Source organism: Diaporthe amygdali (assembly GCF_026229845.1).
Source record: "Diaporthe amygdali strain CAA958 chromosome Unknown NODE_3_length_2959817_cov_65_330692, whole genome shotgun sequence".
Taxonomy (NCBI): Eukaryota; Fungi; Ascomycota; class Sordariomycetes; order Diaporthales; family Diaporthaceae; genus Diaporthe; species Diaporthe amygdali.
Window position 1 is genome coordinate 2,759,642 of NW_026517023.1, and position 13,979 is coordinate 2,773,620.

The following is a 13,979-nucleotide window of genomic DNA, read 5'->3' on the forward strand; positions in this document are numbered from 1 at the left end:
TTATGTACAGTACACGGAAGGCCTGCATAATTATATGAATGCATAGAATGAAACTGGGATCTTGCTTTCTGTCGATAGCCGTTTCAATGGTCGGGTCAACGGTCGGCGATACTGTAGACTAACGGTCCAGAGAGATGGGCTTGCGGAGTGGACCAATTGAAACAAGGCTGATTACCTAAGTCAAGAATGGAAGAGGGATCCCTCCCCTTCCCGCCTCAATCCCGGCAAGATGACAGCATAGTCTAGACTGCTCAATTCGGAAGTCGATCTCATGCCTGGAATTCTTCATCCAGCTCACACAAGCATCTACAATAACGTATAGCCTATTAATTTGCTACTCAGTGTACGGGGACACCACATTCATTCTTGATCTGGCGCCGGTACGCGCAGCCCTCGAAAATAGACGAGGCGAAACAAGACGACAGCGCGACCAAGGAACTCGGCACATACAAATCGATCACATCTTATCCCACTCGGGGACGTTCCCTGGGAACCGAGGCCCTATGAAGGCTTCAAGCGATTCGTGTGTCTGCTGCAGGTGACGTCTGCTGGGCATGGCTTCTCCCCCGTCGGTCTCGGTGTCAATGTCGTTGTCGACGCCAGTCGTCTGCATCGCCCTGTTGCTCCTTGCATGGCTTGACCAAACATGGGCGATGCGGCCCGACCGCATCGCGAGTCTGCGCAACGACACTGTCGAGATGTTCTACCATGGATACGACAACTACATGAAGTTGGCTTTCCCTGACGATGAGGTATGCCGCACCCCGCCGCACGGTCCGGTCTCGTCTTGAGCTCTGCGCTGACAACCCGTCCAACAGCTCCGACCTGTCACATGCGCCCCTCTGACCAGAGACAGCCTGAACCCCAACAACATCGGTTTAAACGACGTCCTTGGGAACTATTCCGTCACGCTCGTCGATACTCTCTCGACTCTTGCGATACTAGCTTCTGCGCCGCCTGATGACAAGGGCACTGGGGCCAAGGCATTGCGCGACTTCCAGAGCGGCGTTGCGGACTTGGTAGAACTATACGGAGACGGGAGGTCGGGATCTTCAGGCCAAGGCACCCGGGCCAGGGGCTTTGATCTGGACAGTAAAATCCAGGTCTTTGAAACGGTCATTCGCGGAGTGGGAGGTCTGCTCAGCGCGCACTTGTTCGCCATCGGGGAGCTGCCTATCAACGGGTACAAACCAAGACCCTCGGTCGAAACGGACCCTGAGGACCCGTTGGAGCTGCCTCCAATATCCTGGCCCAACGGATTCAAATATGATGGGCAGCTTCTGCGCCTTGCCCTAGACCTCGCCCAGCGTCTATTGCCGGCATTTTACACCAACACAGGGATGCCGTACCCACGTGTCAACCTACGCCATGGCATTCCATTCTTTCCAAATTCGCCTCTTTTCCACGACTTCTCAGGTACTTCAAGCTCCAACGCTCCAGGCTCTGCGGATATCACAGAGACGTGCAGCGCGGGAGCTGGAAGCCTGGTGCTGGAGTTCACCGTCTTGAGCAGGCTTACTGGCGATACGCGCTTTGAGCAGGTCGCCAAACGCGCTTTTTGGGCTGTCTGGAATCGAAGGAGTGACATTGGTCTCATAGGCGCAGGTGTCGATGCCGAACATGGCAACTGGATCGGAGGTCATGCTGTCATCGGCGCCGGTGCCGACAGCTTTTTTGAGTATGCCCTCAAATCGCATATTTTACTTTCAGGCCACGAAATACCCAACATGACCACTCCAGAACGGCGCACTTCGGACAGCACCTGGCTTGATCCTAATGAGCTGTGGACTCCATTGACCGAAGAACAGAACTCGCCCGCAGCATTTTTGGACGCCTGGCATCATGCACATGCTGCAATCAAGCACCATCAATATGACGAGACTGGCCATCCCCACTACGTCAATGTCAATCTTCTCACTGGTTCGCAAGCGTCCCAATGGATAGACAGTCTCGGCGCATACTACCCCGGCCTTCTGATCTTGGCTGGAGAGCTGGATGAAGCTATCGAAACAAATTTGCTTCATGCTGCATTGTGGACCAAGTATGCCGCACTCCCCGAACGATGGTCCTTCAAGGAAAAGCATGTCGAAGGAGGCCTGGGATGGTGGCCACTGCGACCAGAGTTCATCGAATCGACCTACCACCTTTACCGCGCTACCAAGGACACCTGGTACCTGTACGTTGGTGAAATGGTCATGCGTGATATCAACCGGCGCTGTCGAACCGAATGCGGTTTTGCGGGCATCCAGAACGTCATCACAGGAGAGTTGACTGATCGCATGGAGAGCTTCTTCCTTGGCGAGACGACTAAGTATTTGTACTTGCTCTACGACGATAGCCATCCCCTCAACTCATTAGATGCCGCTTATGTCTTCACCACTGAGGGCCATCCTCTGATCATACCGAAAAAGTCCAAGCATCTCACGAGGACGAGACCTGTTCCTCCAGCCGCAACGAAGGAAATCGCGCTGTTTTACTACAATGAGGAATTCAGGAACGTGTGTCCCATGCCTCCAGAGACCTTGTCCCTCACTGGGTCTGGCATTACTGCGCGAACAGACTTGTTTCACGCCTCCCGCATGCTTGATTTGCATATGATGCCCAACATGCACGCCGGCATAGAAGCCGGAGACAAGCCTGGGACGTACAGAATCAAGAACAATCACACATACTTTCCTTGGACATTGCCACCGACCATGCTATCAGGGAACGGCACTTGTGCCAAAGTCTCCGAGCCGCCTGAATATCATCTCGAGTTTGGCATGGTCGGCCAGAACGGTGTCTTCGATTCAATCATAGGCGCGCAAAACTTGGATCGAATTGACACATATCACATCAGAGTCAACAGACTGGCGGGCTTGAAGCTTACGATGCGCCTGGAAATAGGCCCTGAAGGCGCACAAGAGCTCAGGGTGACCAAGGTAAATGGGTTCGGTCTTGGACGGGATGAGAATATTGTCTTCAATCGGGCCTTACTTGCGGACATATCGGATACAAAATTCAAGCTCGTCAGAGACCTAACGACGGTCAAAATACATCAACTATACCATGTGGACATCAGCGAGAATAATGACCGCATAAATGATGTGTCTGCAGCGGAAGGCTCAACTGAGGAAGATATCGCCGGAAACGCCACCACTACATATGCAGAGGATTACGCTACGCCGGAAGAGCAATGTGCCCCGCCCGATGATGGTATCTTGGAGGAGTACAACCCTTTCGACGCCGACCACCACGGCACAGACGAGATCCCCCAAGCTCCTGAGACCCTGGCAACGAATATCAACAGCCTTCTCCGCAACCTCTGGCACCAAATGCGCGACTCGTCGTCATCATCGTCGACGACAGGCCAGGCCCCGTCTTCGAATGGAGTCCAAGTCCTCGACACACACGGACACCCGCTCAACATCATCTTGAACGCCACAGCCATCACACCAATCGGTGTTGGCGCTGCCCCCCTGCCCCCAACCGACATCCCAGCAGGCGCCCACATCCCAGCTTTCGGGCCCGTCCAACCGGCGGTGCTGCCATGGACCACAAGCTACGCAGCCGGGCTCTCGTGCGAGGCAGTCATGCCGGAGGAGGCGCCGCGGGACCACCAGCTCATCATCATCCGGCGGGGCGGGTGCACGTTCAGCGAGAAGCTGGCCAACATCCCTGCGTACAAGCCCTCGGCCACGTCGCTGCAGCTCGTGGTCATCGTGTCGGACGACGAGGGGCAGGAGGAGGGCGGCGGCATGGGCATGACGCGACCGCTGCTGGCCGAGGAGCAGCGCACGCCCAGCGGTGTCCTGCGCCGGCATCCCATCCCCATGGTGATGATCGGCGGCGGGGACGAGGCCTACCGCCGGCTGGCCGCGGGCGACATCGTTCGGGCAGGCATGAGCAGGAGGTACGGCGTTGAGAGCGATGGGCGGAGGATATCTAATGTTATCATTGACGACGGGGAGATCAAGCGCCTGGGGTAGGCGCTTGCCCATGTCTAGCAGATGTAAAGCTTTTGTATGATGTACCTACCCGCCGCTTCCCATCTTGAAGGATTGATGGTGGGATCGGAACGGGACGGCACGGCGCGGAAAATAGCGTGATGTTGGCATGAGGCACTGGACATATTTATGCCGAAGCGGGGGAGGATGATCTTCTCCTTTTATTTCTTTCACGTTGCTTGTTGTCTTTTCTTGGTTTTTCTGGCATATCACATAGACCTATACCATTGCCACAAGCGTACACTAGCATCAGAGCATCATGATACCTCTGTCAAGACCCTTCTGAACCTTCTTCTTGTCTACATGGCACCTGGGTACCTACCTGCCTTTCGAACATACTCTATGCCTTTTACTCGCCGCTCAATCACGGTAAGGTAGATCAGCTGCGCCAGGGGGAAGAGCCTGTTGTCATGGCCTGCTCGTATTACACGGGACGTTTCCTTGTTTCTGCTATAGGAGAGGAGCGTATATGGCGTGGCCCGCTCTTAACCGGCCAAACCGGCCACAATTCACGGTGGAAATGCCTCAGCACATCGGACACCCGGTATCTTCTAGAAACTATCGAACGACTCGGGTTCTCGCAGTGCATGCTGCATAGCACTATTGTGGGCACATGCGGTAAATGAATGCATGTGCGCGGGAGGGCTGTCATGGGGATTAGCCTGATGAGAGTCTTGTCTTGGGCACCTCACAACATTCACTTGCCAGTGCAACATGTGGCAGTGCTCTACAAGGTTCTATTGGGAATAGCAGGGCGGTCTACGGGAGACCGAGGTGCAATCTCATTCATGCAATGCCTTCATTTCAGCCGTAGAATGGCCATTGCCAATGTGAAAGCAAACGTATTGGCGGAGCCCATCAAAAGCTGGTTACTTTTGAAACCCTCAACGCCGAAATCTATCCAGCCAAATGCCCGCCCAAACGTTCAATCAATGGTCTAAATTTCTCCAGTTGGCTCGTACCACATCGTACCACATATGCATACTGCGAACCGGTCGAGCTTGGCATCCCGCCAAGCTCCTCCTCGGTCGTCGGACCCAAGACTTGACCCTGAATAAAGATCGAGCAACGTGGGGAAACCCAAAAGCGGGATAAAATGCGACCAGCCTTGAATGTAACAAGAAGAGCCTTTCCAGTCATAACGTAGTTGTGTAAATGATTTCTGCCGGTCTGCGAGGTATCGGAAGTCGAACCAGGTGCTGAGGTGTATCGGGGCATCGGACCGTTTGGGCCGCTGTGACCGGAGATGGGGTGCGACCAAGCCCGAGCTAGACAACTGTCCGTCTGCTTTGGTTGCGTCGGGCTTCCGAGTCATCTGGTTTGACTGGCTTATTCGTTCACATCGAGTAGAGTGACGACGGGAACATTGTCCAGCTTGTCGCGTCCCTTGAGGAATGGGATCTCAATAATGAAAAGGAATCCAACCAATGTGCCTCCGAGCTGCTTGATCAGGTCGCCTGCGGCCGCGGCGGAGCCACCTGTAAGGAAGACAACTGTTAGATATCACGCTTCACATCCGCCGCTCTCCTGCACCGAGAATAGTATTCTCGGGATGCATTTTCTTTTAGAATGGGAAAGTCGAGTAATATCATACCAGTAGCAATGATGTCATCCACGACGAGGACCTTCTGTCCTGGCCTGATGGCGCCCTCCTGCATCTGAAAGTAGTCGGTGCCGTACTCCTTGGTGTACTCAGCGGTGACGCAGGGGCCAGGCAGCTTGCCCTTCTTGCGAACAGGCACGAAGCTGGCATTCAGCCTGAGGGCCAGGCCGGGGCCGAAGAGGAAGCCGCGGGCGTCCAGGCCGACGATGACATCGGGTGTGATGGCGTTACCGGAGTCGCCAAAGTGAAGGAGCTGCAGCTCGAGCGAGCGAAGGAGAGTTGCGTGTATGGCCGGGTCGAGGAACCATGGCATGATATCCAAGAAGTTGATACCGGGGATGGGGAAGTCGGGGAAGCGGCGCAGGGACTTCTCGAGGCTTATCTTTGCACTGGCGAGTTCGGCGGAGGTGGAGGAGGCGGCGGCGGGCTGTCGTCCCGAGGCATGATGGGCGGCGGCAGAGGAGGACGATGAGGATGCAGAGGCGTCTGGGTTGGTGGCCAGGTTGCCTTGGGGTTCAGAGGCTGGTGGCATGATGGAGAGGAGAAAAGAAGAAAAGAAGGGGGAACAGGCGAGGAGAGGTGGTGAGAGAGGACGGTCGTTATCTAGGAAGAAAATTGTTGGCGCAGTGTCCAAGGCTAGAGCTGATGAGGAGGGGTGTGTGTCGCAAAGAGCTGGGTGTACGTGAGTAATGGCGCACAAGGTTGCTTGGAACAAGTAATCTGTACGGCGGGTGGTAACAGTAAGACAGACGAGGGTAACAGGGTGCGCCGCAAGTAGCCTCAAGTACAACAAGCAGAACAAGCAGAACAAGCAGCGGGCTGGCCAGTCCGTGTATCGTGACACAGGCTGGCAGCCAGACGACAGGCAGATAGACGGACGGACAGACAGGCAGACACAGACACTCTACCAAGGCTAAGGTAAAGGTAAATATGCATGCAGTCTAAGGAGATGGCACCTACCTAGCTGCTATTCCCAAGAGGTTGGAGGGGTCAAGACCAAGGAGTCTCTTGCTGTGCTGTACTTCCGGAGGTTGTTCGTCCCGAGTTGGCCACGGGCAGGGGAGGAGATGAGGGATCACAGGCTGGAGGGAAGGATGAGGCGTCCAGAAAGCTCGGCCTATAGTGATTTGCTAAGGACAATAAGGAAGCTGTCGGCAGGGCGAAAAAACGGGAAAAGAGAGAAAACTCAGACGGGCCTAACCGGGATGAGCAGGACGAGAAGGCAAGGCTACCCAAATCAGTGTGGGTGGAGCATAATGGTCTTAGACACCCAGAGTAAATGACTGTCAGACTCGCTGTCAGGCCCAGTCAGGCAATGCAATGTCGTGAGAACTGGCATCCTGTTCCTGGTTCATATTTGTGTGTGTGTGTGTGCTTGTGCCTGTGCCTGTGCTTGTGCTTGTGCTTGTGTTTGTGTTTGTGTCTCCGTCTCTGTTCCTGGCTGAGACGAGACCAGAAGTCAAGTCAAAGCCAGAAACTGTCCACACCCTAGAGTTCTCGACTTCGACTGGCCCAATATAGTGCCCAGGTGAGACCGTACCTTGCTTCCTTCCCAGGTTGTTTTGTGGTTGTTCACAGCAAATGGCAGGCCTGTGTTGGAGCAGGTGGCAGGTGGCAGGTGGGATGTGGGATGTGTGAGAGAGCTTGCTCCTGCCGTATACTGTACTTACCCCGCCAAAATTCTCCTCGACCCCACCTTGCACCTCCCGCCGTTCAGCTCTCCCACCCATGCCATGCCACCTACGCAGCAACCCAGCGCAGCTCCCCGATAAGCTGCTGATGATGATGAGGCCGTGCTGCCTGGCTACGTAAACGGGTGCATCTTTGGCAGACCACCACCCCTCCTTTGAGACGCGGTCGCAGGCAAGCATCGAGTGCCATGGACGCGTCCCTGCTCAGCTACTCTACCGCCCTGCCGTGAGGAGCTTCATGCCTCTCCCGTTTTACTCCTCACCAGGCCCAAAGTACTGTATCAACTTGTTTGTCGTTCGGGTCATCACAAGCACGATGTGACTCGACGTAGGTTGGCAGGGTCTCGGCAAGCTGCACTTCCGACAACACCTCATTCCCCATCTGCCCATCTGCCGCCAATCCACCCATCCGACCATACAGCCGTCCAAGAAGCAAGCAAAAGACCCTGACTGCCCCGTCACGATCCATTGTTTCCCTGCGCGACTTTCCTGGTTTCCCGGCCTTAAGCTCTGGAGTGGAACCGCTGCCCCTGAATTGCCCGCCCGTTGAAACGCTCATCCATGCCTCATCAAGCTGTTGTTCCTGTCGATGAGGGTCCGACCTGCCGTCGTGAGAAACATCCACGACATCCACGACATCCACGACGTCTGGGAGACGAACCAGCTCGCGTGTCACATTGTGGCTGTCCACCACATCCATTCACCCACGCACACCACCACCACCACCACCGCTATTGCCACCACACACACAAGCTGGCAGGGCAGGTGGGCTCTAACTCAGACCCAGACCTAGACCCAGACCCAGACCCAGATCCCACAGCTCCTCGACACCATCCCCACGCTTCCCCGACTCGCCTGCGTGCTATGTGCGTGGATACGAGACACCAAGCAGCCTGCGCTACACCCACATGAAGCCCATCCCACTTCTTACGGTCCAGCCTCTGCTGCAGGCGGCCTTGAAGCCTTGGGGCCTGCTTGAGGATGCCCTCCATCACAGCCCTTAATTAACAGATCAGCCAGTCACTTTCTCCAGCTCGCGATCCGGTCAACGCCGGATGCCTGCGCCTGTTCATTCCACAATCTGACGTGTCTCTCGCCGATGCCTGCCATCCATCATCATCTTCCGGAGCTGCCAGTCACCTTGGGCACAGCATCCCCTTCATTCCCATTCACTCATTGCCTTATCTGCATCGTCTGTGGCGTGCTTCCCTGCTCTGCCTTGCATCTCTCCGTACACCCTTCGGGTTCCGTCAGCCGAGGCCCACGGCTGCCAACCCGTCTCGAGGTACAATGTATTTGCATGTATCTCACCAGGCAGGCACTCGCCCATGTCATTGGTCGCGTCTGGCAGCGTTCAACGCGCCGCGAGATTCCTACTGCTTGGGATTCAACGTCTCAGATCAGAGTTCTGGGCCCTCGGAGGCTTCCATTGACAGTTCATCGGCTTACTATGCACATTATTACTCTGGGCGACGCCACGGTGGTTTTGTGCAGAATGTGCGCATCCACTTTCGACATCAAGGGTCCCCCTTCCCCGGATACCATGCTCCCCAAAGTTGACGGCCACTTACCGTGCCAGGCCACCCAGTTGCTTCTCAGTCCCCTCTCAACAACTCTGCAGTGCAGGGCTACCCTACTGTAATACTCTGTTCTCAGGCCAAGATGAGCTCATCCTGCTGCTCCTTGAGCCGGCTCATCACCGCTTCGGCTGTCGATTTGACTAAGTCGCAGGGGTGGAAAGGCCGGGGAAGTGATCGACACCGTCTGCCTTCTTTCTTTAACCTTTCGTGCCTTGCGAGTTGCAATATGTCAGTCAAGCATTTTAGCGTCAATGACGGTTTCGTGGTCTTTCTGCATTAGTGCTCCCTTCACCCATGGCTAGTTGTCAACAGGGACAGTCTTTACGGCAGCCGGAGCGCCAGACTGGCTGTGATCAATGCTATCTTCGGCCCCCCCTCTTCACTATGACTCGACCTATTCCTCCATTCGTCCCAGGCTTTAAAGCTTTTAAATGTGTCTCACCGCCAGTCTGACGGGAGCAGAAGGCCTTGGCCAACTACACTACACCCGCATGAGTTAGCAAAAGCAGCCATGTCGGTTTTGATCAACAATGACCACCACGAGGGCGTGAAACGATCAATTTGGAAAGAGCCATCCCAGACAGAGAGCATTCAACGCGGCCTACCACGTGCAGTCCCCGACCATTGTTTCCCAGCGATGGAGAATCTCAAACTACAGACCGTACCTAGGTACCGTCAGACGCAGTCCAAATCCTTGGCCCGGGTTTCCCCAGCCGCCATCCCGTCTGAAAATCGGCGCCGGTCCCGTCTGTGCGTTTCACTTGTGGATCTCCCGATGTTGCGCCGGCACGGTTGGATGAAGTGGAGTTTGCGCCGTGTTCAAGCCGAAACTCACCGCAGTTTACGGCATCCTACGCTTGTCCTGCCGAATAATTCGCTTAACCTCGCTGCGGCGGAGAAAATACTTTGTGGTTGGGCGGACCGAAACTATTCTGCGTTGGACGACGGGCCGAGCCAAGTGTTCATCAGTCGGAAATACTTACGCTGCGCTGCTACGTATGACGAGTACTGGAACAAAGGGAGGACAAATGAAAGTTGCACAAGGTAAGTGTGCGAATACCAGGTTGCGGATGCGGAATAAATTACGCAAATCTCAATTCTCCGTCGCGATGGACACATCCCACGGGAGAGTAGCCCAATCGCACCACTTCACCACGCTGCGATGTTTGCCCAATCAGGACCCCAAAGATGCTGGGTACACCACGACGTAGTGACTGCTCTTGTCACCTCGACATGTGTCTGTATATACATACGTATATGGGTACGCTTGCCGACAAGTCGCGCTGCCAACGAGGTGAACATGCTGATATAATTCGTCAAGCTCTCCGGCCTGACTTACCCGGACGGGAGACTGCTTCGTGTCAGACAGCAGCTGCAGGCCAGCCGGATCTACCATAGTTCAGCAAATCTCTGTCATTTGTGATGTGCGATGACACATCGGCGTGCAACCAGAGTTATGGTCTCGCCCTCTCTCATAACACCTCGGCGGGGAGGAAGTCCCGGTTTCTTTGGCACAGTAGCCAAAAGCCACAGCTATGGCCCGGGTTGCCTATCTCAGGGAGTCCGACCGTTGGCCCGGTCAGCAGAAAGGGACACACCGGAGGAGATATGCATGCACGGGAACCTCGGAACCCTGCTCTCAATTCGGCATCAAGCCACATTTCTCTACTGCATCTTTTTTATAAGGTTCTACACCGTCACACAAACTTCGTGTGCTGGGTCTCATGCATACTCGCCCGCCGAAACGGCGCTCGCGGCTGCCTGCAGGAGAGACGGGACATGCTTCCCCGGATGTGGAGAAGCAGATGCAGTGTGATACATGCATAGATCTAGACTTCTATTCTCGAAAAAGAAACAATCCCAAGTAAGTACTAAGCGTCTACCATGGGGAAAACAGAGCTATTCCGGGGTAATCTGGTATTTGGGGTATCATTATGCGAACCTGCCTGCTTGCCTGCGAGCCCCGTTCTGCTGTGTCATGTATGACAGCACAAACCAGGGCGAAAGAGAAATGAAGGAAGACGGCTGAGAAGGAAACACCAAACTCCCGCTTCCGCAACGTCGGTGGCCAACTCGGTATGCTGTGCAGCCAGGCGAGCTGCTGTCCTCGCAAGACACAACATCACCACTGTTGTGCCACGGCCATCCCGACCTTGGCGGACGATAACCATGCCTGCCAGCACTTTCTCCTCGTTGAATGCTGCCTGCCGAAGCACTCTTAATCGAAAGAAGGCTAGAGTGCTTTTGTTGCGCAGGTCTGGCCCGAGTTGACCAGGCCCCCGCCCGTGTAAACAACCTGCCTCAGCGGAACTGTAACCTCACAATCGAGAACAGCATGTTCTGCAGCACATGCAAGACGACGACCACGCTCGTCGGCAAAAGCTCGGGCCAGACGGCCAGGTCGAGACTCCCCTCCGTGACCACATTCACGCCGTAGATCCACTTGATCAGCCCCGCCACGATACAGCTCGCGACAAGCTCGCAGGCCCACGTCACGGCCGAGGCGTAGAAGGTCAGCTCGAAGGTGTAGTCGTACGGGTCCCCGCTGACGGACGAGTCATCCTCGTCGAAGCTGAAGTAGGGGTAGACGGCCTTGTTTGCGCCGAAGTGCAGCGTCGCGACGCTGCCCAGGAAGCAGAGCATGGACGCGTTCTCTGCGACAAATCGGATGAACACGTTACGGACTCCGACTTTCTGGTAGGCGGCGTACGACTGCCCGTTCACGCCGATGGCTGTAAGGAGCCAGTGGACGGGTGCGGAGAGGAGGATAGGCGTGACGATGATGAGGCCGGAGGAGGAGAGGATCTGCAGCAGGATGAACTGGCTGGGGGAGCGCAGTCGCGCGTACAGCGCACGGACGTAGGTTTGGTAGGTTAGCATGAAGTAGCTGTGCTCGAATATTAGCCTCGTCGACTTTGCCATGCCCTCCTCGCGTCTGAGCGAAGAAGAGATAAGGGACGTTAAGCCACTGACAGTTTGAAGACCCAGCTCAACGGATAACTTCCCACCCTCTCACCCTGATTCCCTCCTAGTATCCACCCCGTCAACCCATCCAGAAGATACACCGTCGATATCCACCCGTACACGTACACTATCGTGTCCAAACTGCTGTGCGGCAGTGTCCTAAGGTAGACCTCTGCGTACGCCTCTCCTATCACGAGCGCGAGCAGTCCGATAAACAACGCTGTACAAAACCAGACAAAGCGCACGAAGGAGGCGGGGAAGAAGCGTGGCTTGAGGCGGACGGGGATCCGGCGGCGGGGCGGAGGCTGGCCGACGGGGGCGCCACCGATGTTCAGCGCGTTCTCTGGCTCATTCCACAAATTCGGATCCGGTCGCCGGCGGCCGTTGACCCTGATCTCGGGCGACTCGAAGCCGCCGTCGCTCGCCCACCACGAGGACGTGAATATGCGCTGCGTCTCCGACATGGAGTGGCGCAGCCCCATGTGGCGCTCCTTGGTGAGAAGGATGAAGCTTGCGATGACCACGGGCATGGCCATGATGCAGAACGTCCACGTGATCCAGACCGTGTTGTGCACCGTCAGGAACTCGGCCTCGGGTATGTAGTACAGCACGACCGGGCCGACCGTGCCCAGCACGGCGATCATGCAGATGGTGAGCGGGAAGCCCAGCGTCGACGGCCACCAGTTCAGGCTGTACAGGTTGAACACCTTTGTGATCCACACCAAGGCCGTCAGGTTGTAGAAGGCGTAGTAGACAAACAGGAAGAACCAGAAGTTGACCTCGGCATGGGCCCTGCCGTGGCCACGCGACTTGCGACGCCCCGGATCACTGATCGAGGTCGAGTTGCCGCTGCCGCCGTCGCCGCCGTCGCCGTCATCTGGCCCGTCCCTGAGCGGGTACTGCGGGAAGGGGATCGCGCACCACCCGACGGCTAGGGCGGCGGGGAGCACCACCAGCACGAACCACCGCGAGTACCACACGCTCGCGACCCGCCTGACGGCGCCCTGCTTGGGGTTGATCCACAGGTCGTCTATCCTCTTCCACCTCTTCCGGAACCACGCCGCAAGCCTTTTCCTCCCCCTCCTCCCGGCCCCGGCGCCATCATAGCCCGCCTCGTTGTCGTCGTCGTCGTCGTCAGATTCGTCGGATTCGTCATCATCATCGTCGTCGTCGCCCAGGCCCGTTGCCAGCAACGCGGTGGCGCCGTACCCGACGTGCACGCTGCCGCGCCACGACGCGCGAGACAGCAGGCCGAGGCTGCCGCGCCTGTTGCTGGCGCTGGTGTTTCCGCCGCCCGTGCGCGGGACGGCGCGGAAGCGGCCCAGCAGGGGCGAGGCGTCGGTCGGGTAGCGTGATCGCGTCTCGCTGCCCTGCTCGAAGGAGAACATCGTGGGGTGGTTCGGGCTCGACCTTCGCACGCTTGACTACAGCTTGGAGAGTCGCATTATCTTCGTGGGTTCTTCTCTTGCGTGAGGGGCCAGAGGGAAGACTTTTTTTTTTCTTCGTTTTTTAAGACAAGGCGATCGCGTGTGAAACTGGGGGCCCGATGGAGGAAGAGGGCGGAGTCACAGTGTCGGTGAGGATCTGCAGAGCAGCAGAAGTGGACATGGGGTGTGTGGATCTTTGATGTGTCTCTGCCGTCGTCGGGAATTATTTGGTTTACGTCTGTGCTGGCAACTGGGGGCGCGCAGGTGGGCCCCTTCCCATCCTATCGAGGAATGGGTTCAGGCCCGACTTGAATCGCCCAGGGGCAGCCATGATAAGATAAGCGACCAAACGGCCTCGACCGCTGTTAGCGCAATCTGGTGTTTTGTTTCGAATGTGACCGTTTCCAGAGGCCCGACGTCATTTTTAGAACGCTGATTAGCATGTGACGGAGGCTTGCCCAAAACGGACCTTTCCGCGCCTAGAGAGCCAAGTTGAATCAACAGAATGGTAAGACAATTGTATGTTGGCTCCTCGAACAGAACATGTCATTTTTCTTCAGACACTTGATGGGCAGAATCTCACGGCCTGAGGTGCTGCATAGGTCACAGCCCATGTGAGTGCTTCATATCGCCAGTGAAATCATGTGTTCTGGTTGCGCGACCCCAGGGCCGCGAACATGACCCACGGTGAGGGCAGAAACCATCGGGCTTGCTATCGACCCGCAGAC

General features: G+C 56.2%; 3 protein-coding genes across 3 annotated transcripts; 1 reads left to right on the forward strand and 2 right to left on the reverse strand.

The window, feature by feature from the left end:
- Positions 1–584: 584 nt before the first annotated feature.
- Positions 585–3,968, forward strand: J7T55_003243 (uncharacterized protein; the record flags this gene model as incomplete). The annotated part of the gene is made up of 2 exons (XM_053138399.1): positions 585–752; positions 819–3,968. 2 exons carry the CDS (start codon positions 585–587, stop codon positions 3,966–3,968), a joined length of 3,318 nt encoding a protein of 1,105 aa, XP_052999108.1.
- Positions 3,969–5,315: 1,347 nt separating this feature from the next.
- On the reverse strand, positions 5,316–6,121 carry J7T55_003244 (denine phosphoribosyltransferase; the record flags this gene model as incomplete). The annotated part of the gene is made up of 2 exons (XM_053138400.1): positions 5,316–5,464; positions 5,581–6,121. 2 exons carry the CDS (start codon positions 6,119–6,121, stop codon positions 5,316–5,318), a joined length of 690 nt encoding a protein of 229 aa, XP_052999109.1.
- A 5,040-nt stretch (positions 6,122–11,161) lies between these two features.
- J7T55_003245 (uncharacterized protein) lies at positions 11,162–13,212 on the reverse strand (the record flags this gene model as incomplete). Its single annotated transcript, XM_053138401.1, has 2 exons — positions 11,162–11,795; positions 11,951–13,212. The coding sequence occupies 2 exons, from the start codon at positions 13,210–13,212 to the stop codon at positions 11,162–11,164; spliced, it is 1,896 nt and encodes a 631-aa protein (XP_052999110.1).
- Between the last annotated feature and the right edge of the window lie 767 nt (positions 13,213–13,979).